The 24,649-nt window shown below is 38.0% G+C and overlaps 1 protein-coding gene across 6 annotated transcripts in view; it reads right to left on the bottom strand.

The window, feature by feature from the left end:
* PHF8 (PHD finger protein 8) overlaps positions 1–24,649 on the bottom strand; it is a 99,988-nt gene that overhangs the window by 19,484 nt on the left and 55,855 nt on the right. For all 6 annotated transcript variants that reach the window (XM_032329896.1, XM_032329897.1, XM_032329898.1 and 3 more), the window contains 4 exons: positions 22,431–22,609; positions 22,042–22,127; positions 21,350–21,483; positions 20,421–20,734 (listed from right to left, as the gene is read on the bottom strand). In XM_032329896.1, coding sequence (XP_032185787.1) covers positions 20,421–20,734; positions 21,350–21,483; positions 22,042–22,127; positions 22,431–22,609 — 713 coding nt within the window. The remainder of the gene's footprint in view (positions 1–20,420; positions 20,735–21,349; positions 21,484–22,041; positions 22,128–22,430; positions 22,610–24,649) is intronic.

Raw genomic sequence — 24,649 nt, forward strand, 5'->3', positions numbered from 1 at the left:
CACAGTAAGCAACAACAGAAAAGTCTGGGGAGGGAGGAAAATACGACTTCCAGCGTTACCACATTATATAATATTCAAAATGTCTCAGCTTCAGAAAATCTTATGAGGCATGCAAAGAAACAAGTATGTTTTACTCACAGAAAAAAAAATTGATAAAAAAAACTCTCCATGAGGAAGCTGATATTGGAATTACTATACAAAGGACTTTGAATCAACAGTCCTATGTGATCAAAGAGAAGCATGTTCCAACAAAAAACAGAGTACCAATACAGAGAGAAAATATAAAAATGAACCAAATAGAAATTCTGGAGCTGAAAAGTACAATGTGGTTGTGAAAAATTCACTACAGGGATTCAATAGCAGATTTTGAGCAGGGAGAAGAAACAATCAGTGAATGTGAAGAAAGCACAATTAAAATTATCCAGTCTGATGAGCAGAAAGAAAGAAGAAAAAATGAACAGAGGCAAAGGGACCTGGTGGGATGCTAACAGGCTTACCAATGTATTCATATGGGAGTCCCAGAAGGAGAACAGCCAAAAAATTTCCAAACTTTATGAAATACATGAAGATAAACATCAAAAAACTCAATAAATTCCAAATAGGATAAACTCAGAGATCCACACTGAGCTACATTATACTCAGTCAGTAGATAAAAAGAATTTTGAAAGCACCAAGACACAAGCAATTTGTCATCTCACAGGATCCACAATAAGATTAACAATCAATTTCTAATCAAAAACAAAGGAGACCAGTGGGCAGTTAGGTGATCTATTTAAGACACTGAAATAAACAACTGTCAACCAAGAATAATATATTGGGTAAAACTGTCCTTCAAAAATGAAGGCCAATTAAGACATTCTCAAGTAGACAAAATCTAAGAGAGCTTGTCATTAGTAAACTGCCCTTTAAGAAATACTGAAAAGAGTCCATCAGGCTGAAATGAAAGGATGTTAGAGAGTAACTCAGTTACAAAGCAGGTAAAGAATGACAAAACCTGGGGTGTCTGGGTGGCTCAGTGGGTTAAAACCTCTACCTTCGGCTCCGGTCATGATCCCAGGGTCCTGGGATCAAGCCCCACATCGGGCTCTCTCCTCTGCGGGAAGCCTGCTTCCTCCTCTCTCTCTGCCTGCCTCTCTGCCTATCCAATAAATAAATAAATAAATCTTTAAAAAAAAAAAAAAAAGAATGACTAAACCCATCACCTCCTCAAGATAAAAACATTCAGAAAACTAGAAAAGGGTACTTCTTCAATATAGTAACAGGCACTTATGAAAACCCACAGCTAATATCATATTTAAAGCGGGGGGTGGGAGGTTGGGGGAACCAGGTGGTAGGTATTGGAGAGGGCACGGATTGCACAGAGCACTGGGTGTGGTGCAAAAACAATGAATACTGTCACGCTGAAAATAAATTTCAATAAATAAATAAATAAATAAAATTGAGTAAGCAAGCAAGAAAAAAAAAGTGAAAGACTAGGGGTGCCTGGGTGGTTTAGAGGGTTAAATGTCTGCCTTCAGCTCAGGTCACAATCCCAGGGTCCTGGGATAGAATCCCACATCGAGCTCCCTGCTCAGCGGGGGGCGGGGGTTGCTTCTTCCGCTCCCTCTGCTGTGACCCCACCTTGTGCTCTCTGTTAAATAAATAAAATCTTCTTAAAGAAGAAGAAATCTTCTTAAAGAATATTTTATTTATTTATTGGACAGAGACAGTGAGAGAGAGAATACAAGCAGGGGGAATAGGAGAGGGAGCAGCAGGCTTCCCACTGAGCAGGCTGCCCAATGTGGGGCTCGATCCCAGGACCCTGGGATCATGACTTGAACTGAAGGCAGACACTTAACAACTGAGTCACTCAGGCCCCCTAAATAAATAAAATCTTTAAAAAAAAAAAAGTGAAAGGGGCGCCTGGGTGGCTCAGTGGGTTAAAGCCTCTGCCTTCGGCTCAGGTCATGACCCCAGGGTCCTGGGATAGAGCCCCACATTGGGCTCTCTGCTCAGCGGGGAGCCTGCTTCCCCCCTCTCTGCCTGCCTCTCTGCCTACTTGTGATCTCTGTCTGACTTGTGATCTCTGTCTGTGAAATAAATAAATAAAATCTTTAAAAAATAGGAAAAGAAAAGTGAAAGACTAAAAGCTTTCCCTGAAAATCAAGAATGAGGCAAATATGCCTACTTTCACCATGACTATTCAACAATGTACTAGAAAATTCTATCCAGAACAACTAGGCAAGAAAAAGAAATAAAAGGCATCCAAATTGGAAAGGAAGAAATAAAACTCTATTTGCAGATGATCTTATTCTATGTACAGAAAATCCTAAAGAATCTTCAAAAAACTATTAGAGCTAATAATAAAAATCAGTAAAGTTGCAGGATATGATATCAATGTAAAAATCAGTTGTATTTCAGGATGCTTGGGTGGCTCAGTTAAGTGTCTGCCTTTCGCTCAGGTCATGATCTCAGTCCTGGGATCAAGTCCTGCATTGGGCTCCTGGCTCAGCAGGAAGCCTGCTTCTCCCTCTGCTTGTGCTTGCTCTCTCTCTGAAAAAAAATAAATAAAATCTTTTTAAAACTCAGTTGTATTTCTATACCCTAGCAAAGAACAATCTGTAAAGAATACTAAGAAAACAATTCCATTTACAATAGCCTCAAGAAGAATTAAGCAAATAAGAATAAATTTTAACCAAGGAGGTATGGGAATAATATACTGAAAACCACAAAACATTATTGAAATTAAAGCCCTAAATAAATGGAAAACTAGCCTATGTTCACTGACTGGATGTCTTACTATTGTTAAGATAGCAAGAACACCCAAAGCATTCTATAAATTCAATGCAATTCCTATTAAAATACCAATGGCATTTTTTGCAGATACGGAAAAGCTGACCCTAAAATTCTAATGGAACCCAGAATAGCAAAACAATCTTGAAAAAGAACAAAGTTGGAGGATTCCATTTCCCAATTTTAAAACTTACTACAAAGCTATAGTGATCCATACATTGTAGTACTGGCATAAAGATAAACATACAGATCAGTGGAACAGAACTGAGAGTCCAGAAAAAAAAACCCTACATCTATAGTCAACTGATTTTTTTTTTTTTAGAGAGAGAGCAAGAGAAAGAGAGCATGTGTGAGCAGTGGGGTGGGGAGAAAAGGGCAGAGAAAGAGAGAGAGTGGGAATCTTAATCAGGCTCCAAGCACAGTGCAGAGCCCAATGCAGGGTTTGATCACACGACTCTGATGTCATGATCTGAGGTGAAATCAAGAGTAGGATGCTTAACCAACTGAGTTACCCAGGCACCCCTAGTCAACTGATTTTTGACAAGGGTACCAAGACTATCCTATGGGGACAGGACAGTCTCTTTAAAAACTGATGTTATACAGGGGTACCTGGGTGGTTCAGTCAGTTACAGTATCCACCTTCAGCTCAGGTCATGACCTCAGGGTCCTGGGACTGAGTCCCACACCAGGATCCCTGCTCAGCAGGGAGTTTCCTTCTTCCTCTGCCCCTCCTCCCTGCTTATGCTCTCTCTCTCTCTCTCTCAATCTCAAATAAATAAATAAAATCTTTAAAAATAAACTAAAAAAACCTGGTGTTATACAAAGAAAAATAGTAAAATTTTAACTCAATTAATTAAAATCCAACATTAAAGTTTATGTAAACAATTCAAATGAGGGGGAGAAATGAGAAAGAGAGAAACAAAAAGCAGAGGAAACAAATATAAATGACATAATAGAATGGTAAGCCTTTATCTGAACATATCATTAGTTACATTAAATGTAAATGGCCCAAAAATAGATTATCAATAAGGATTTTTTTTTAAAAAACGTAAGATTCAACTAAATGCTGGCTACAAAAAACCCCACATTAAATAAAATCATACAGGTAGTTAAAAATAAAAGGATAGAACAGTCACTTAAATTTCCCCTGAAAAATATCTAGCATTGTGTGCATTTTTAATTTGTCAAAATGTCATTGTTTCTTAGTTTCTTATTCAGTGCTACATCTGAGATCTGTAGGTTTCTGTGTGTAAATCTAGCTCATTATTTCTGACTGTGCTAACATTTACCATCCTTGACTTCTCCTTTCCCCAAGGGATGGGTCTCAAGGACCCCTACAGGAATATTGGCATACTTGTCTCCTGATAGATTTGTGGAAGACACTGTCTGGGCTACATGTTCCACAGTAAGATTTCACAATTAATGTTCCTCTCACCAGACTGCACCGGCCTGGTCCTACCACCTCCCCGCAAGCACTGAAGTCAGAGTTTTTATGTGGTTGTATCCATCTGCATTTTCCCGCTGAAAAATGAGGTGTATAGATGTTTCCTGACCTCCACTGAATGAGTCAGTTCAATCTTAGAAGCTTATTTTCCTTTCTTTTTTTCAAATAGTGAATACCAGTTTCCTCTTGGATTAGTTGAGAGAAATGAGGCCTCATCTTATTCTAAATTATTTCAGTGAATAGCACTGAGAACAGATTCAAGCTTTTTTCCCTCTTCATTCTGTGTGAATGTGAATCGAGTATCACTTGGGAACCAAAGATGAATGACACAGACTGAGTTCTGGGCCATGATAAATATAAATTAATGAATGAATAAATGAACAAATAAATAAATGAGGATATAAAAAGATCCACCATACCAACATTAATTTAAGAAAGCTGGATTGACTATTAAGTAACTTTACACCAAGGAAAATTACCTGGGATAGGAAATAACATACTAACATAACGACAAGAAGACATAACCGTCAATCAACTTGATCTAACTGAAATTTATAGAACACTCAACCCAACACTAGTAGAATACACATTCTTCTCAAGTTCACAAAGCAAAATTATCAACACAGACTAAACCCTGAGTGATAAAACATGGTGGTAAATATTAAATAAAACCATAAGCAAGTCTTTTGAGAAGATTCATTAAATTGATAAAATGCCAGCAAGGACAAAGAAAAAAGACAAGACACAAATTACTAATATCAAGAACAAAAAGAGAGATATGCTAAAGACATCATAGACATTAAAAGGATAATAAGGAATATACTACGAACAACTCTGCACCCATAAATTCTACAACTTAGCTGAAATGCATCAATTCCCTGAATGACACAAACTATCAAAACTCACCCAAGGAGAAACAGATAACCTGAATAATCCTATACCTACTAAGGAAAATAAAACCATAGTTAAAACCTGAAAAAGAAATCTCTAGGCCCAGGTGGTTTCACTCACAAATTCTACCAAACATTCAAAAAAAAAAAAAAAAAAAGAATTGCTAATTCTACACAACTGCTTCTATAAAACAGAAGAGAAGGGAATACTTCCTACCTCATTCTTTGAGGCCAGCACTGCCCTGATACCAAAACTAAAGTCAGGGAGTAAAAGAAAAAATTACAGACCAATATCCATCATAAACATAGACACAAAATTCCTCAGTGAAATTCTAGTAAATAAATCCAGTAACATATAAAAAGAATAATATCTAAGGTCTATACTATAATTTTAAGTCTGGCTCAATATTTGAAAATCAATCAATGTAACCTACCATACTGACAGACAAAAGAAGAAAAACCATGTGACCACACTCATTGTTGGAACAAAAACACTGGACAAAATTCAACACCCACTCATAAACAAACCCTTAGCAAAATAGGAATAAAAATAAACTTCCTTAATCTGATAACCTACAGCTAACATCATAAGAGTGAAAAAACCGAATGCTTTCCTCCTTAGATTGGAAAGAGGTCAGGGTGTTCACTCTCACCCCATTGTGCTGAAAGTCCTAGCCAGAACAAAAAGGCAAGAAGAAATAAAAAGACTTACAGATTAGAATGAAATGAATAAAATTGTCCATGTTTGCACAGGACATGATCATCTATACAAAAAATCCCAAGAATATATTTTAAAAGCTCCTAGAATAAGTGACTATACCAAGGTTGCAGGATACAAGGTCAACATACAAAACCAAACACATTTATGTATCCTATCATGAAACAATCAGAAATCAAAAGTTAAAAAAGGTACCATTCAGATCTCCAAAAAATACAGAACTCTGGGATAAATCTAACAAAACATGTGCAGGATCTGCATGTAAAATCCATAAAATACTGATAAAAGATATTTTAAAAAGACCAAACACAGAGGGAATAACATATACATAGAACACTCGATATCTAAGATGACAACTGTCTTGAAGTTATTGTAGAAACAGTCTGATGATTTCTCAAAGAGTTAAACACAGAATTACCATACGACCCAGCAATGTGACTCATAGGTAAATGCCCAGAATGAATGAAAACATGTCCACACAGAAACAGATGCAAATGCAGCATTATTCATAATGGCCAAAAGATGGAAATAACCTAAATGCCCATAAGCAGATGAACAGATAAACAAATTGTGGCATATCCATACAATGAAATAATATTTATCCATAAAATGGAACAACATACTGATATATGCTACAACTTATATGAACCTTGAAAACATTATGCTAAAGAAGAGAAGTCAGACACAAAAGGTCACATATTACATGATTACTCTTATATGAAACATCTATAATGGGCAAATCCATACAGACAGAAAGCAGATTAGTGGTTACCAGAAAACAAGGAGGAGAGGGCGGCATGGGTAATGATCACTTAATGGATATAGGGAGTTTTTCCAGGGGTGAAAAAAAAATGTCTTAGAAAATGCATTAAGTGCCACTGAATTGTACACTTTAAAATGGTTAAACTACATGTTTTGTGAATTTTACCTCAACAAAAAATAAAGATGCCAATTCTCCCCAGATTGATGTATACCATTAAACACAATTCCAATCAAAATCCCAGTATAAATTTTTTTGTGGATTCAGACAAATCAATTCTAAAATTTACATGGAAAGGCAAAATTGAAGAACTCATACTAACTGATCTTAAGAATTGCTATGAAGCTACAGTAATCAAGACATTGAGGTACTGGCAAAGAGATGGATATATACATCAATGAAAAAAAAAATAAAACAATCCAGAAACAGATCCACACCAATATGGCCATTTGATTTTTTACAAAGATGTAAATGTAAGTCAATGGGGAAAAGAAAGAGTCTTTTCAACAAATGGTCTTGGAACAAATAGACATCCATACGCCAAAAAAAGGGTAAACCTCAACCTAAACCTACCTTATGAAAAACTTTAGTCAAACTATGTCATGGTTAGAAATGTAAAACAGGAAAACTGTTATGACCTGAGTTTACATAAAGAATTGTTAAATGAGACACAAAAAGCATAATCATTAAAAGATAAAATTGATACATGAGACTTTTTGGAAAATGAAAGTGCTTGCTTTAAGAAAGGAAGTGTTAAGAATGAGAGAAGCTCAGACTAGTAGAAAATAATATATATCTGACAAGAGACCTGAACTCAGACTATATAATTTTCAAAGCTCAACATTTAAGTAAAAAAAAAAAAATTTAAAAATGGGCAAAAGTTGAAAGATGGAGGAGTAGGAGGTTCCTGAGCTCACTCTGTTGCAGATAACAGCCACTTACCCTGAAAATGACACAAAGACTGGCAGAACAGACGTTACAAGGTTCATTATAGACAGGAGGCCACAATGAAAAGGGTAGGAGGGATGGAAACAAAACTAACCTTAAACACAAGGGACAATACAAGCACAAAGAAGTGAGAGGATGAGACCCCACTCTAGGTACCCCAGGCACAGAAGACCCACGCTGGGAAGACAAATTTCCATAACATTTGGTTTTGAAAACAAATCGGGCTTCATGTTGAGAGTTTTTCAATTAGCAGGGTTTATCCCTGGGTGCTTTAAAAATCAACAGGCTTAGATCCTAGAGAAGGCTTGGAACCTGGAAAGCTGGGGAACAACAAGGAACTGGGTCCCAGCCCTTTATGGGCCAGTGTTACAAATAACCCAGCCAAGATAAAGCAAAGAAGCAGCAATCTGAAAAGCACCCGGGGTATACTGAAGATTTATTTACTAATTGCAGAACTTGTGCTGGAGGAGCACGGGTTTTTAGGAGACCTCTCCAAGAACAAAACTGCCGGTGGGCACCATTTCTCTTCCCCAATCCCCAGCCTAGAGAGGCCACTTGTGGAAACCAGTACAAACACTGTCCACCTATCTTGCTAGCACCATGTGCCTTAACCCCACATGCTCTCCTGCCACTCAGCCCATCCAACCTGCCCAAATCAGGAAGCAGGCTTCCCTCCAAAACTACTCCTGTCCCAACACACTCTGCAAGCAACCCCAGCAGGGAAGAGTGCCACTCCAAAGTAACTACTGCCCTGGGGAGAAGGGAAGATAACCAAACACACCAGAATGCCCTCAGTCCCAGCACCCAAACCTTATAACTGGCAGCACAGAGATAGTGCTCTGCCCATCAGTCCTGGAATGGGGGCAGGCATCTGGTCTATCAGCCCTGCCAACCAATGAAAGCCTTCCAGAGTACAACATAAGAAGACTGTCCTGCAGGTCAATGTGACTGCAGCCCCAACAGATGGGCTGAGGGCAAGCAAGTGTCTAACTACTGATACCACCCAACTACAAGCTTGTAGCAACTCCAGACAGGCCCTTTAACATCACAGGGACCAAACTGTGCCCTTGTGCCCACCCAAAGTAGGCAGAGAGGGCTACTGCAACCAACTGGACTGAAAGCAAACACAGATTAACTACAACAGTAGGGCACATGCACCAACACAGGAGATACCCCTCCGGATGACAATTGCCTGGTTCTGGTGAACAGGGGGCATTGTGCTACATGGCACTGTAAGATCTCTTTTTCAAAAGGCCACTACTTTCAAGATCAGGAGCTGTAGCCTTATTTCCTAATACACAGAAATAAAGACAGTCAGACAAAATGAGGAGACAGAGGAATATGTATCAAATGAGGGAACAAGACAAAGCCACAACAAAAGAGCTAAATGAAATGAAAATAATTAATATGCCTGATAGAAAATTCAATGTAATGGTCATAAAAATACTCACTGGACTTGAGAAAAGAGTGGAGAATCTCAGTGAGGCCTTCAACAAACAGAAAATATAAAAAAGAACCAGTGAGACATGAAGAACTCAATAACTGAAATAAAAATACACTAGAAGGAATCAATTATAGATTAGAGGAGGCAGGAGAATGGATCAGCAATCCGGAAGACAAGGTAATGGAAAGAAACCAAGCTGAACAGCAAAAAGAAAAAAAAATGAGAATAGATTAAGGTACTCTGTGATATAAATCAAGTGTGATAACATTTACATGATAGGGATTGCAGAAGAAGAAGAAAAGAGAGAGGAGAGGGCAGAAAACTTATTTGAAGAAATAATAGCTGACAACTTCCCTAATCTGGGGCAGGAAACAGATATGCTGATCCTGGAGGCACAGAGAGTACCCAACAAAATTAACCCAAGGAGGTCCATTCCAAGACACCTAGTAATTAAGATGGCAAAAAGTGGTGATAAAGAGAATTTTAAAAGCAGCAATAGAAAATAAAACAGTTACATACAAGAGAAACCCCATAAGGTTATCAGCTGATTTTTCAGTGGAAACTTGTCCAGCCAGAAGGGAGTGGCATGATACATTCAAAGTACTGAAAGGAAAAAACTTGCAACCAAGAATACTCTACACGCCAAGGATATCATTCACAATAGAAAGACAGATAAATAGTTTCCCAGCTAGGGCCATCCAGGTGGCTTAGTCGGTTAAGTGTCTGAATCTTGATTTCAGCTCAGGTCATGATCTCAGGGCTGTGAGATTGAGTGGTGTGCATCAAGCTCCTCACTGCACATGGAACCTACTTAAGATTCTCCTCTTCCTCTCCCTCTGTCCCTCCCTCTACTCCCTCTCTTTAAAATAAAAGTTTCCCAGCCAAACAAAGGTTAAAGGAGTTCATCACCAATAAACTAGCCCTCCAAGAAATGTTAAAGGGAATTCTTGGAGTGGAAAGAGAAAGTCATAATCATGAGTGATCAAATGATGGGGAAATTTTTCACAGGTAAAATGCAAACACAAAATAAAAGTAGTATATGAATCACTTATCAAACCAATATGGAAGTTAAAGCACAAAAACAGTAAAATCAACTATATCTACAAAATCAGTCAAGGGATTCACAATAAAAGGATAAAAAGGATGACATTTTATACATAAAACATGGGGAGTGGTAAAAATTTAATGCTTTTAAATGGCTTCAACCTTTAGTGACCATGAATTCAATTCAGACTGCTATATGTATAAGATGTCATTACGAACCTAATGGTAACCACAAATCAAAAATCTATAATACATACACAAAACATAAAGGGAAAGGAAGCCAAGCATATCATGAAAGAATGCAATTACGCTACAAGGGAAGCGAGCAAAGAAGTATAAAAAAACCTGAAAAATAACAAAATGGCAGTTAAGTACATACCTACCAATAATTACTTTAAATGTAAATGGAATAAACTCTCCAAACAAAAGACACAAGGTGGTGGAATGGCTAAAAGAGTAATAAGACCTATCTGTATACTGCCTACAAGAGACTCACATCAGACCTAACACATATGCAGACTGAAAGCGAAAGGATGGAAAAATGTTTACCACACAAATGGAAGCAAAAAGAAAGCTGGGTAATTATACTGAAATCAAACAAAATAGACTTTAAAACTAAGACTGCAACAAGAGACAAAGAAGGACACCACCTAATGATAAAGAGAACAATCCAACAAGAGGATAGAACTGTAAATATTTATGCACCCAACATGGGAGCACCTAAAAACATAAAGCAACCATTAACAGACAAAAGAAGAAAGTGACAGTAATATAGTAATACGGGACTTCAACACCCCAATTATGTCAATGAAAAGATCATCCACACAGAAAATCAAAAGGAAACAACAGTTTTGAATGACAAGTTTGACCAGATGGCCCTAACAGATATATTCAGACTGCTCCACCTAAAACAACAGAATACACATCCTTTTTAAGTACATGTGGAACCTTCTCCAGAATAGATCACACATTAGGCCATGAAACAAGCCTCAAGAAATTAAAAAAGCACAAAATTCTACCATTTATCTTTTCTGATTACAACAGTATGAAATTAGAAATCAATCACAAGAATAACTCTGGAAAGAGCATGAATAAATGGAAGCTAAATAACATGCTACTAAACAATGAATCTGTCAACCAAGAAATCAAAGAAAAAATTTAAAAATACAGGGAAACAAGTGAAGATGAAAACACAATAGTCCAAAATCACCTGGATGCAGCAAAAGCTCTTTTAAGAGGGAAGATTCCAGAAATACAAGCCTACTTAAAGAAATAGGAAAAATCTCAATAAACATCCAAACCCTACACCTAAAGGAGCTAGAAAAAGAAGAACAAAGGCAAGCTGAGAAGAAGGAAGGACAAAATAAGGTGTAGAGCAGAAATAAATAAAACAGAGACTAAAGAAACAATAGAACAGATCAATGAAACAAAGAACTGGTTCTTGGAAAATATAAACAAAATGGATAAACCTTTAGCCAGATCCATCAAGAAAAAAAGAACTCAAACAAAATCAGAATGAAGGAGGAGAAAAAACAACCACACCACAGGAATACCAAGGATTTTAAGAGAATTCTATGAAAAATTATATGCCAACAAATTGGACAGCCCAAGAAAAAAATGGATAAATGCCTAGAAACATATAACCTTCCATAACCGAATCAGGAAGCAATAGAAAATCTGAACTGACTGATTACCAGCAATGAAACTGAATCAATAATCAAAAAACTCCCAACAAACAAGTCTAGGACTAGATGGCTTCACGAGTGTATTCTACCAAACCTTTAAAGAAGTGTTAATACCCACCTATTCTTCTTGAATTATTTCCAAATTATTGAAGAGGAAGGAAAGCTCCCAAATTCATTCTGCAAGGCCACCATAACCCTGATACCAAAACCAGTTAAACACACTAAAAAAAAAAAAACCTACAGACCAGTATCTCTGATGAACACAGATGCAAAAATCCTCAAAATAGTAGCAAACTGAATCCAACAATGTATTTAAAAAATCATTCACAATGCTCAAGTGGAATTTATTCTCAGGATGCAAGGGTGGTTCAATATTTACAAATCAATCAACAGCATACATCACATCAATAAGATAAAACCATATGATCATTTTAATAGATGTAGAAAAAGCATTTAACAAAGTACAACATCCATTCATGATATAAATTCTCAACAAAACAGGTTTAGAAGGAAGATATACCTCAACACAATAAAGGCCACCTATGAAAAAACCACAGCAAACATCATACTCAATAAGGAAAAACTGAGAGCTTTTCCCCTAAGATCAGGAACAAGACAAGGATGTCCACTTTCACCACTTTTATTCAACATAGTACTGGAAGTTCCAGCCATAGCAGTCACACAAGAAAAAGAAATAAAAGGTACCCAAATTGGTAAGGAAAAAGTAAAAGTTTCATTATTTGCAGATAGCATAATACTATAAATAGAAAACCCTAGGGATGCCTGGATGGCTCAGTCAGTTAAGTGCCTGCCTTTGGCTCAGGGTCCTGGGATCAAGTCCCACATCCGGCTCCTTGCTCAATGGGGAGCCTGCTTCTTCCTCTGCCTGCTCTGCCTGTTCTGCCTGCAGCTCTCCCTGCTTGTGCTCTCTCTCTCTCTCTGACAAATAAAATTTTAAAAAATCTTAAAAAAAAGAAAGAAAGATAACCCTAAAGATACCACCAAAAATCGATGAGAACTGATAAATGAATTCAGTAAAGTTGCAGGAAACAAAATTAAACACACAGAAACCTGTTGCATTTCTATATACTAAAAATTAAGTAGCAGAAAGAGAAATTAACAAATCAAGTTACAATTGCACCAGAAATAATAAAATGCCTAGGCATGAACTTGATAAAGCGAAAGACCTAGATTTAAAAAAAAAAAAACTATAAAACGATGATGAAAGAAACTGAAGATAACACAAACAAATAGAAAGATATTCTATGCTCATGGATTGGGAGAACAAATAATGTCAAAATGTCCATACTAACCAAAGCGATCTACAGATTTAATGCAATCCCTTTCAAAATACCAATAACATTTTCTCACAGAATTAGAACAAATAATACTAAAATATGCACAGGACCAAAAAAGACCCTGAATTGCCAAAGCAGTCTTAAGAAGAACAAAGCTACAAAACTGGAAGTATCATAATCCCAAATTACAAAATATATTATAAAGCTGCAGTAACCAAAACAGTATGGTATGGGCACAAAAATAGACACATCAATTAATCAGAAAGAATACAGAACCCAGAAATAAGTGCACACCCATATAGTCAATCAGTCCACAACAAAGGAGGAAAGAATATACACTGGGGAAAAGACAGTCTCTTCAATAAATGGTTACAGGAAAACAGGACAGCTACATGCAAAAGAATGAAACTGGACCATTTTCACTGGACCATACACAAAAATATACTCAAAATGGATTATGGATCTAAATGTGAGACCTGAAACCATAAAAATCCTAGAAGTAAACATGGACAGTAATCTCCTTGACATTGCAAGTAGGAACATTTTTCTAGATAAGTCTCTTCAGGCAAGGGGAACTAAAGCAAAATTAAACTATTTGGACTACACCAAAATACAAAGTTTTGAAGAGCAAAGGAAACCACCAAAACAAAAAGGCAACCTATGGAATGTGAGAAGATATCTGCAAATGATATATTCAGTAAGGGGTTAATATCAAAAAAATATTAAAAATTTATATAATTCAACACCAAAAAAATAATCTGATTTTAAATGGGCAGAGGACCTAAAAAGACACTTTTTCAAAGAAGACATACAAATGGCCAAGAGACACATGAGATATGCTCAATATCACTAATCATTATGGAAATACAAATCAAAACTATAGTGAGATATCATCTTACATCTGTCAGAAGGGCAAAAATCAAAGACAAGAATTAACAAACGCTGGCAAGGATGCAGGGAAAAGGGAACTCTTATGCACTTGGTGGGAATGCAAAATGGTGTGGCCACTGTGGAAACCAGTAGGGAGGTTCCTAAAAATTAAATTACCACATGATTCAGTAACTCCACTACTGGGTATTTACCCAAAAGAAAATCAAACAATAATTTGAAAAGATATACACACTCCTATATTTATTGCAGCATTATTTATAATAGCTATGATACAGAAGCAACTCATCCACAGATAAGTCCTTCCACAGATGAATGCATAAAGAAGATACAAGACAGATATGTCTATATATCTATCTACACACATACACACACACACTGGACTATTTATTACTCAGCCACAGAAAAGAATGAGATCCTCAAATTTGCACCAATGTAGAGGGACCTACAGGGTATAATGCAAAGTGAAATAAGTCAGTAAGAGAAAGACAAATACCCTATGATTTCAAGTATTTAAGAAACAAAACAAAGGAACAAGCAAACAAAAAACCAGAATCTTAAATACAGAGAACAAACTGCTGGTTGCCAGGGGAGGTGGTTAGGGGGAATGGGTGAAATAGAAAAAGGGGATTAAGAGTACACGTATCTTTTTTTAAAAAGATTTTATTTATTTGACAGAGAGAGAGAGAGAAAACAAACAAGCTGGGGAGCAGCAGCCAGAGGAAGAAGCAGACTGCCCCCTGAGCAGGGAGCCTGATACATAGCTCGATCCCAGAACCCTGGGATCATGACCTGAGCTGAAGGCAGATGTTTAACTGACTGAGCCATCCAGGTACCCAAAAGTACACTTATCTTGATGAGCAATGAGTAACGTACAGAACGGTTGAATCATATACCTGAGGCTTATATAATACTCTATGTTAATTACACCTCAATAATAAATATAGTCAAAAGTCATTCAAAGTGTCTATTTAAAGACATCTCAGAAAAGAGGATGTATGCATGAATAGACAGTAGATATACCATTAGCCATTAGCCAAGCCATTAAATGAGCTATTCACTATAGCTTTATTAGGATGGCTAAAATAAATACAATGACAATACCAAGTGCTGACAAGCATGTGGAACTGAAACTCACACATTACTGATAGGAACATAAAATGACACAACCACTCTGGGAAATACCTTTGCCGTTTCTTATACACTGACCAGACAGTCCAGCAATCCGATTCTAAGGCATTTACCCAGAGAAATGAAAACTCATGTTTACACAAAAGCCTGCATGTGCATGTTCGTAGCAGTTCAACTCATAATCACCCAAAGTTGGAAACCATCCAAATATCCTTCAGTGAGTGAATGGATAAAGAAACTATGGTATACAATGGACTACAGCAATAAAAAGGAACAATATATTCAAACACAACAACATGGATGAATCTTAAGGGCATTATGCTGAGTAATTGAGCCTAATCTGAAAATATTACAGTATTGTGCAACTGCATTTACATGACATCCTGGCAAAGGCAAAAACCACAGGGATGAAGAGGACCTCAAGTGGCTGGCAGGCCTTAAGGGTAGAGGGAGGGCATGACTACTAGGGGACAACATATGCTCATTTGGTGGTAGTTACAAGAATCTAAATGTGTATAACAACAAAGCCGATCTTATTTTGGGTTAATTTAAAAAATAAATTTAAAAAAACCCTTTATCAAAAGGGAAAACAGACTGAAAATAAAGGAAAAGAGCGGGACGCCTGGGTGGCTCAGTTGGTTAAGCAGCTGCCTTCAGCTCAGGTCATGATCCCAGCGTCCTGGGATCGAGTCCCACATCGGGCTCCTTGCTCTGCAGGGAGCCTGCTTCTCCCTCTGCCTCGCCTTCCACTCTGTCTGCCTGTGCTCGCTCTCACTCTCTCTCTCCCTGACAAATAAATAAATAAAATCTTTAAAAAAAAATAAAGGAAAAGAGCTTTCAATCTAAGATGCTATACAAAGAACACTTAGAGAAAGGAGTGAAATAAAACCAGAAATTAACAGTAAACAAACAAGATGATTAGTAATCAAATGAACGAAACAAAACTGCTAAACATTAGGATCAAGTACAGCCAATCCCAATAAGGAAATGTCAACTTAAAAGCAGTAATTCTGGGACGCCTGGTTGGCTCAGGTCATAATCCCAGGGTCCTCAAACTGAGTTCCACATCTGGCTCCTTGCTCAGCAGGGAGCCTTCCTCTCTCTCTCTCTCTCTCTCTCTGCCTCTACCTGCCACTCTGCCTGCTTCTGCACACGCTCTCGCACTCTCTGACAAATAAATAAATAAATAAATAAATAAAATCTTTTTTAAAAAAGCAGCAATTCTTACTGTAAACCACCATTAACAAATTAACAGAGAAAAACTATGTATTTATAATCAAAAGATGTCAAAAACCATTTGCTAAAACCTAATTTCATTTCTGATTTAAAAAAAGAAAACCTCTCAAACTAGAGATAGATATTCCCCTGAAGTTCATGAACATAGCCTATCAGAGACCTACAGAGCCCAATGTATTAAGTGGGAAAACACTGGCAGCATTACCTTTAAAGTCAGAAACAAGACAAGGACTATTCAACACCCTAATAAAACTAGAAAAATCTAGACATACGAATACGTGAAAGAAAAGGGGTATTATGAACGAAATCTGTCTCCCAACACCCCCCATTCATACGTTTAGTTCCTAACCCCCAGTACTTTAAAATGTGACTTATTTAGAGATAAGACTTTCAAAGAGAAAATTAAGTTAAAATGAGGCCAATAGAGTGGGCCCTAATCCAACTTGACTATGTCCTTTTAAGAGATTAGGATATACACAAGGACATCAGGGTCCTCTGTTCACAAAGGTAAGATCAGATGAGGAAGCAGCATAAGGGTGGTCATCTGTAAGCCAAGGAGAGGCCTCAGGGGAACCCAACGCGGCTAGCACTTTGATCTTGGACTTTCAGCCTCCAGAACTATGAGAAAATAAATTTCTGGCATTTAAGTCATCCAGTCTGTGGTATTTTGTTAAGGCAGCCCTAGCAAACTAAGACAGGGAACGTAGATCACCTCCTTCAATAGCCCAAGACAATTAACTGAAAAATTAATAGAACCAGCAAGAGTATATAGTAAGGCAGTCTGATACAGGATCAAAATAGAAAACTCATACATTCCTCCATACTTGGAATAGCCAAATGGAAAATGTAATAGATAAAGTATACATACATCCCATTCTAGCAGATAAGACTTCTGATGAAAGATGATAGTCTCCATAAATTTATCTACAAATGCCATACAATCTTAATTAAAAAAATCCCAGGATTTTCCATGGAATTGGACAAACTGATTCTAAAATCCATCTGGAATAGAAAAAAACCTCAATAATGGCCTAGAAATTCTGGAAAAATAAGAATAAATAGGTTGGCATCTCCTTCTTATTAAACTGCCCTTCTCATGTCACTAGGCAAATCAGGAAGCTGAGGGGAGTAGTTAGACCAGGGGCAGATGTTTTAGCTGTAGGTTGATGCGACTGTCTGCTGAAGGTAGGGTGAGCAGCCAGAGGAACTTGGCATGCCCTTAAGATCAATCACAGCTCCATTCAGAGATGATGGGCTTGCTGAACACCTGTGCTCTCCCTAGGTCTAATGAAAGTTCTGCAGAGGGGATTTGCCCTACCAGATACAAGGCCTATAGTAAGTAACCAACGCAGTATCCCAACAGAAAGGGACAAATTTTATAGAACAGAAAAATATTAAGAATATCTAACACACAGCCCTTACCATGTGCTAGGCAATGTCCTAAGTGCTTTATGTGTATTGATTCATTCAATCCTTACAAAAACCTGTGAATAGGTACTGTTCTAACAGAGAAGCACAGAGAGGTTGCCCAATGTCACATAGCTATTAAGGGACAGAGCTGGGAACAGAGTAGAAAAACAAATCCACATTCACATGGGAATTTACTTTATGACAAAAGAGGAACTTCAAACCAGGGGGATAATGATGAACTAGTGAACAAACGGTGTAAGGGCAAATGACTAACCATATGGAAAAAATTAAGTTAGATTCTTATCTCCCACAATTCATAAAACTTAATTCCAGAGAAAGAGGTAAAATTTTAATGTCTATACATATTTTTGACAAAAATATGAGTCTTCTTACACAAGACAAAATAAAAAAAATTGATAAAGGTAACTATGCAAAAACTGAAATCTACATGCTAAAAGATACCATAACTAAAATTAAAATATAAGCAGTAGATTAAAACATTTTGCAACATTTCCAGAATATATTAACCAAAAAAAAAAAACCCTAAGAAATCTATAATTTAGGGGCACCTGGGTGGCTCAGTGGTTTAAGCCTCTGCCTTTGGCTCAGGTCATGATCTCAGAGTCCTGGGATCAAGCCCCACATCGGGCTCTCTGCCCAGCAGGGAGCCTGTTCCCCCCACCCCGGCCTGCTGCTCTGCCTACTTGTGATCTCTCTCTGTCAAATAAATCAATAAATCTTTAAAAACAAAAATCTAGAATATATAAAGAACTACAAATCAATAAAAAAAAATCCCAACCATCCTAGTAGAAAAAATGGTTGAAAGAGTGAATTAATTAATTCACAGAAAAGAAATAAAGAAGGGGTGCCTGAGTGGTACAATCAGCTAAGCGACTGACTCTTAATTTTGGCTTGAGTTGTGATCTCAGGGCTGTGGGACTGAGTCCCACATCAGATACCACACTCAGTGCAGAGTCTGCTTGAGACTCCCTCTACCTCCCTGTGCTCACTCACTCTCTCTCTAAAATAAATAAATCTTTAAAAAAATAAAAAAGAGCCAATAAACAAATAAAACAAACTCAAACACCATTTTTTGCTATCAGAGTTCCAAAAATTAAGAAGACTGATAATATCCACTGCTGGTAAGGTTCATACACTGCTCATACACTGGCCCTCTCAGAGGGGAACTTGGCACTATTAACATTTATTTTGTACATACCCTTCAATCTAGCAGGTCTACCTACCCTACAGAAATGTTAGCTGCCACATGGGCACAAAGAGTTATTTACAAGAATTTTCTTTGCAGCGTTGTTAGTCAAACTATAAAATTAGAGACAACCTCAATGTTAATCAGTAGGGAATGGTTAAAAATACAATGGCACACCAATGCTATAGACTACTACACAACAGGAAGATTTCAGTGTGGTGATGCAATAGATAGATCTCTATGTAATGATGCTGAAAGATGTCCAAGCAAGTTGTAGAACCATGAACACTACACAAAACTGTATTTATTTGTGTCTACATGTGGTTGTAAGTACAAAATGAAAGTTATGTATCAACTGGTTAACACAATTTACCTGGTTAACACAATTTACCTCTGGGTAACCTGCCTCAGAGAAAGAAGAGTATTAGTCAAAGGGCACTTTTACTTTCTCTTCTTGTTCAAATCTTAGTCAATGAGAATTAATTTAAAGGTGCTATATGCAACTAATGAATCACTGAACATTATGTCAAATAAATGAAACAAGATGGGATTGGGAGGGAGACAAACCATGAGAGACTCTTAATCTCACAAAATAAACCGAGGGTTGCTGGGGGGAGGGGGGTTGGGAGAAGGGGGGTGGGGTTATGGACAATGGGGAGGGTATGTGCTTTGGTGAGTGCTGTGAAGTGTGTAAACCTGGTGATTCACAGACCTGTACCCCTGGAGATAAAAATATATGTTTATAAAAAATAAAAAATTAAAAAAAATACTAATGATGTATTATATGTTGGCTAATTGAATTTAAATTAAAAAATAATATTAAAACCCACATTAAAGTCAGTTGCACTATACAAAAAGGTGCATTATGTAATGTAGTACTTAACAAATCTTAGCTTAAAAAAAGGTTATCTCTTAAATGCAAGAAGTCTGCCGAAAGATCATTATATACCTTTGCAAGTGATGAACCAAACAACAGAGAAGGAAATGGAAGTGACAGAAATAAAACAGGCAAGAGGGTTTGAAAAAAAGAGTTTCCAGTAAAGAAGGTTACACAATTTTAAAAATGGATGACACCTGGGGCACCTAGGTGGCTCAGTCAGTTAAGCACCTGACTTTTTATTTCAGCGCAGGTCATGATCTCAGGGTCATGAGATCAAGGCCTGTGTTGGGCTCCACACTCAGTGTGGAGTCTGGTTGAGATTCTCTCTCCCTCTACCCCACCCCCCACCACATTCTTTCTTTCTCTCTCTAAAAAATAAATAAATCTTTAAAAAAATGGATAGCTAATTATTTTCTGAGGGTCTTCCATACGTGAGACAATGTGCCAGGTGCTCTGTACAAGCACCATCTCTAATTCTTGCATCAACCTGTAGATATTTCCACTTTATAGATTAAGAAAACATGACTCAGAGAAAGCAAGTATCAAGCTTAAGGTAAGGTCTTTGCTCATTATTGTCACAGGCTGTCCTGGACAGGGAGTGGGTTTGAGACTGGGGTGAGGGGGGAGCACTTCTGGCCTGGACCCAAGTGCTTGGTGGCCCTTACTATACTCTGCATCCTTGAAGCATGCTCCCAAGCTGTCCTGTTCATCCAGACTGGCATTCTCTTCCTCCTCCTCGCTCTCGGTTCTCCAGTATGCTGGCCTCTTGATGGGCCGCTTCCCTGGGGTGCGCTGGGAAGCAGGACTGCTGGACACTGTGCCCAGTCCACTGCTGGAGCTCCCACTGCTTCGGTCCTGGCCCCCAGTCCACCAGGCCTGCAGGCTGGAGGTAGCTGGTGAGGATGATGAAGACTGAAGGTTGGCCATGCACAGCATGCCCTGGATGGCCTCCTGAGTGCTGGGAGAGGCAGGGGCCTCACTGCAAGGGACAGAAGAGAAATGCTTGAGGGAGTTCTCTAGCTGTCGGAGGAAACCAGTCATCAGAATAGTCAGGGAGGAGGGACAATAGCTATGGGAGTTAGGGTGGGAGGAAGGAGGAGAGGACAATTCCAGATAAGAAACCAGAAATTAAACCAACAGATCAAGATAGTACCCCAAAGGCTGTTTTCATGTAAAGGTCAGTCCTTCCTGCCCCAAGTCTTTCCACAGACAGCAAGGAAGGTGGCAAAAAGAGGGGTGCACTTCCTTCCCTGTTCACCCATGCTGAATTCTTCCAATTTAAAAAAAAAAAAAAACAGGGCCCAGAAAAGGCTCGGCTTTCCTTCCATGCCTCTTCTAGCCCCTCTTCCAAATCCCAACGTACCCAAAACCAATCCCCTTAAAGTTTATACATCTACTCTCTGTCAGGTCTTAAGTTCCTCAGGACAGATTTCATGTCTACTTTATTCTTTCAGCCCGAATGCCCTTGCTAAGTCTTTGCCCCTTTAAATGGCTCAATAAATATCTGTTGATTGGCTCATCTAACCTTTTAGGTGGGGGTGGGAGGGTGTGCTGTCTGATCGCCTGGAAAGGGGAGAGCAAAGCCAGTACTCACGTGAGGGCAGCATAGTCAGGTCCCCCCACCTGCCTGCTGGCCTTAAGCAGATCAAGAATTCCACCAGCACCACTCCCATTCCCAAGCTTGCCTTCGACCCCTTCCACCATATCCTCGTCTGTTGTATAGTCCTCCTGTTGGGGAAAGAGGATATCACCTCAGCTGCTGAGGGCTGGTCTGGTAAGTCCCCAGTACAATGTTGACATTTTTACTCTGGATGCTAGTATCTCCTGAGCACCAAGTACAGATCAAACACTAAGCAGAATATTCACTCTTTCATTTTAATCTCCACAGCATCTTTGTGAGGTAGGCATTATTATTCTGTGTGTGTGTGAGGTAGGTATTTTAATTCCCGTTTTACAGGTAAGGAAACTAAGGTTCAGGAAAGTAACTAAGTTGTGTAAGGTCATAACCAGATATTCCAAATCATATACTCTTTCTGCTACATCACAATGCCTTTTATTCTAACCTGCATTAAAGGATTTTTAAAATATTTCAACTCAATTATGGTCTTCCAGTTATATGCTCAAGTGCACTGCCCTTAGCACATAATCATTCACTTAATAAATATTTTAGGAATTGAAGGCATAGGGTATCTTTCCCCAACCCCCCACCCCCACCTAGAATGACAATCTGTCTCCTGTCTCTGTAACGAGAATGGCAGAAGACCAGACAACAGGGCAGGCTCCTACCTCAATGTCAAACTCAACTTCTCCTGGTTCACGAACTCGGTTGGGGTCAGAGCAAGGCTTCGCACGGGGTAACTTTCGGGGAAATTCTAGAAAATAATGAAATACACATATTGTGAAGATAAGATTAACATCTGAGCCAAACACCCAGGGGAAAAAAGTCAGAATATAATTTTCCTAAAAGTAATGACCACAGACACAGGCCACAACTAATTTAGGGAGGTTAGGAATTGGTTTATAAATAAATCTCTAGAGCAAAGAATTCATGGAAGCCTAAAGAGCTGGTAAGTCAGAATGTCAACAAGCTCAGGCCTAAGGCCTTTGGTCTATCAGGAGGACCCAAAACAAATGTGAAATAGGCAGGAAAGGAACAAGAAAGAACAGGTACATACTTGGTCTTATTATCAGGGTTGCCTTCTCCTTTCCCAATCTCTCATCAATCTGCAGTTCGTCATCTGAATCCAAGTCAAATTCATCCTCCATCACCTGTTCTGCCACCAGCCTAGCCTTATCTGCCTTCTTCGTGAGCTTGGCTCGCCGAGACTTGGATAAGGTTTTTACCCTCTTGGTACTAAAAAGAAAAAGAGCATAAAGATAGTCACTTTCAATATTATTAAAATGGCAACTCCCCCCAAATTGGTCTATAGATTCAATGCAATCCCTATAAAAATCCAGCTAATTTCTTTTATAGAAATTAATAAGCTGATACTAAAATGTATATAGGCACACAGAGGACTTAATATGGCCAAAAGAATTTTGAAAAAGAACAAAGTTGGAGGATTTATCTACTAAATTTCCAAAATTTACTAAAAAGCAACAGTAGTCAAGGGAGTGTGATGCTAGCAAAAGATAGACACATACATCAATGGAACACAGCTATGAGTCTAGAACCAACCCTATAATTTACAGCCATTGATTTCTGCCAAAGATGCTAAGGCAGGGGCACCTGGGTGGCTCAATGGGTTAAGCCTCTGCCTTTGGCTCAGGTCATGATCTCAGGGTCCTGGGATCGAGCCCCACATCGGGATCTCTGCTCAGCAGGGAGCCTGCTTCCCTCTCTCTCTCTGCCTGCCTCTCTGCCTACTTGTGATCTCTGTCTGTCAAATAAATAAATAAAATCTTTTTTAAAAAGATGCTAAGGCAGTTCAGTGGGGAAAGGATGGTCTTTTCAACAAATGGTGCTGAGATAACTGGATATCACATGCAAAGAAATGAATGTGGATTCTTAACTCACATCACACACAAAAATTAACTCAAAATGGATCCTAGATCTAAATGTAAAAAATAAAATTATAAAACTTCTAGAAAAACAATAAAGGAAAATATCTTTAATGACCTGGAATTAGGTAAAATTCAAAACATTTGTGCTTCAAAAGATACCACTAAGAAAATGAAAAGACCAGCCATAGAAAGACTGGGAGGAAATATTTGCAAATCATTTATTTGAAAAGGATCTGCACCCAGAATAGTTAAGTAATGGTTAGAACCCAATAATAAGACAAACAAGGCAATTTAAAAATGAGCAAAAGATCTGAAAAGACATTTCTCTAAAGATGATATACAAATGGCCAATAATCACACAAAAATATGCTCAATATCACTAGTTACTAGGGAAATGCAAATCCAAACCACAATGAGATACCACTTGATATCCATTAGAATGGCTATAATAAAAAAGACAGACAGTAACAATTGTTAGCCAGTATACTGCTGGTGGGAATGTAAAGTGGAATAGACACTTCGGAATAAATTTTGGTGGTTTCTCGAAGAGTTAAGTATAAAGTTACCATGTGACCCAAAATTTCACTCCTAAGTGAAAAACGGAAACATATCCTTAACAAAAACTTGTACGTGAATGCTCATAGCACCATTATCCACAACAGCCAAAAGCGGAGTCAATCCAAATAACTGTCCACTAGTTAATGTATAAACAAAATGGTATATCCATACAATGGTGTGCTATTCAAAAATAAAAAGGAGTCAATTAACGATAAACACTACACCATGAATGAACCTCAAAAACATTATGCTAAGTGCAAGAAGCCAGACATAGAAGACCACATGTTATGTTATTCCATTTATATGGTATGTCTAGAAAAGGCCAGCCTAGGGAGACAGAAAGTAGATTAGTGGTTGCTTGGGCCTGGGGAAGAGAACCAAAGGTGTAAGTGAGTATGAGTGATCTTCTTGTGGTGATAGGAATGTTCTAAAATTGGACTGTGGTGATAGTTGCACGTTCTTTAAATTTACTAAAAGTCATTTAATTGTATACTTAAAGCAGGTTAAATGTATGGTATGTAAAGTATACCTCAAAAAAGCTGTTAAAATATATAAAGGATATGGGAAAAACTAAGAAATGGGCTTATGTAATCCCATTAGATATGGTAAGCAGTATTAACCAGTACAAACTGATGAAATAAACCTATAGTTAAAAAAGAAACAAGCTTTTGGCAAATCAGTCTTCCTGATACATACATTCAGCAAGCAGTCATCTGGTGAACCAGCTTTCAGTAAACTGGCTGACATTAAACTGACCTGTTTTCTATCTCACAGGGTTTTAGGAGGATTAAATGAGCTAATGCACAAACCAACACATGGCAAGCGCCCAACA

The sequence above is a fragment of the Mustela erminea genome, chromosome X, assembly GCF_009829155.1.
Source record: "Mustela erminea isolate mMusErm1 chromosome X, mMusErm1.Pri, whole genome shotgun sequence".
NCBI lineage: Eukaryota > Metazoa > Chordata > Mammalia > Carnivora > Mustelidae > Mustela > Mustela erminea.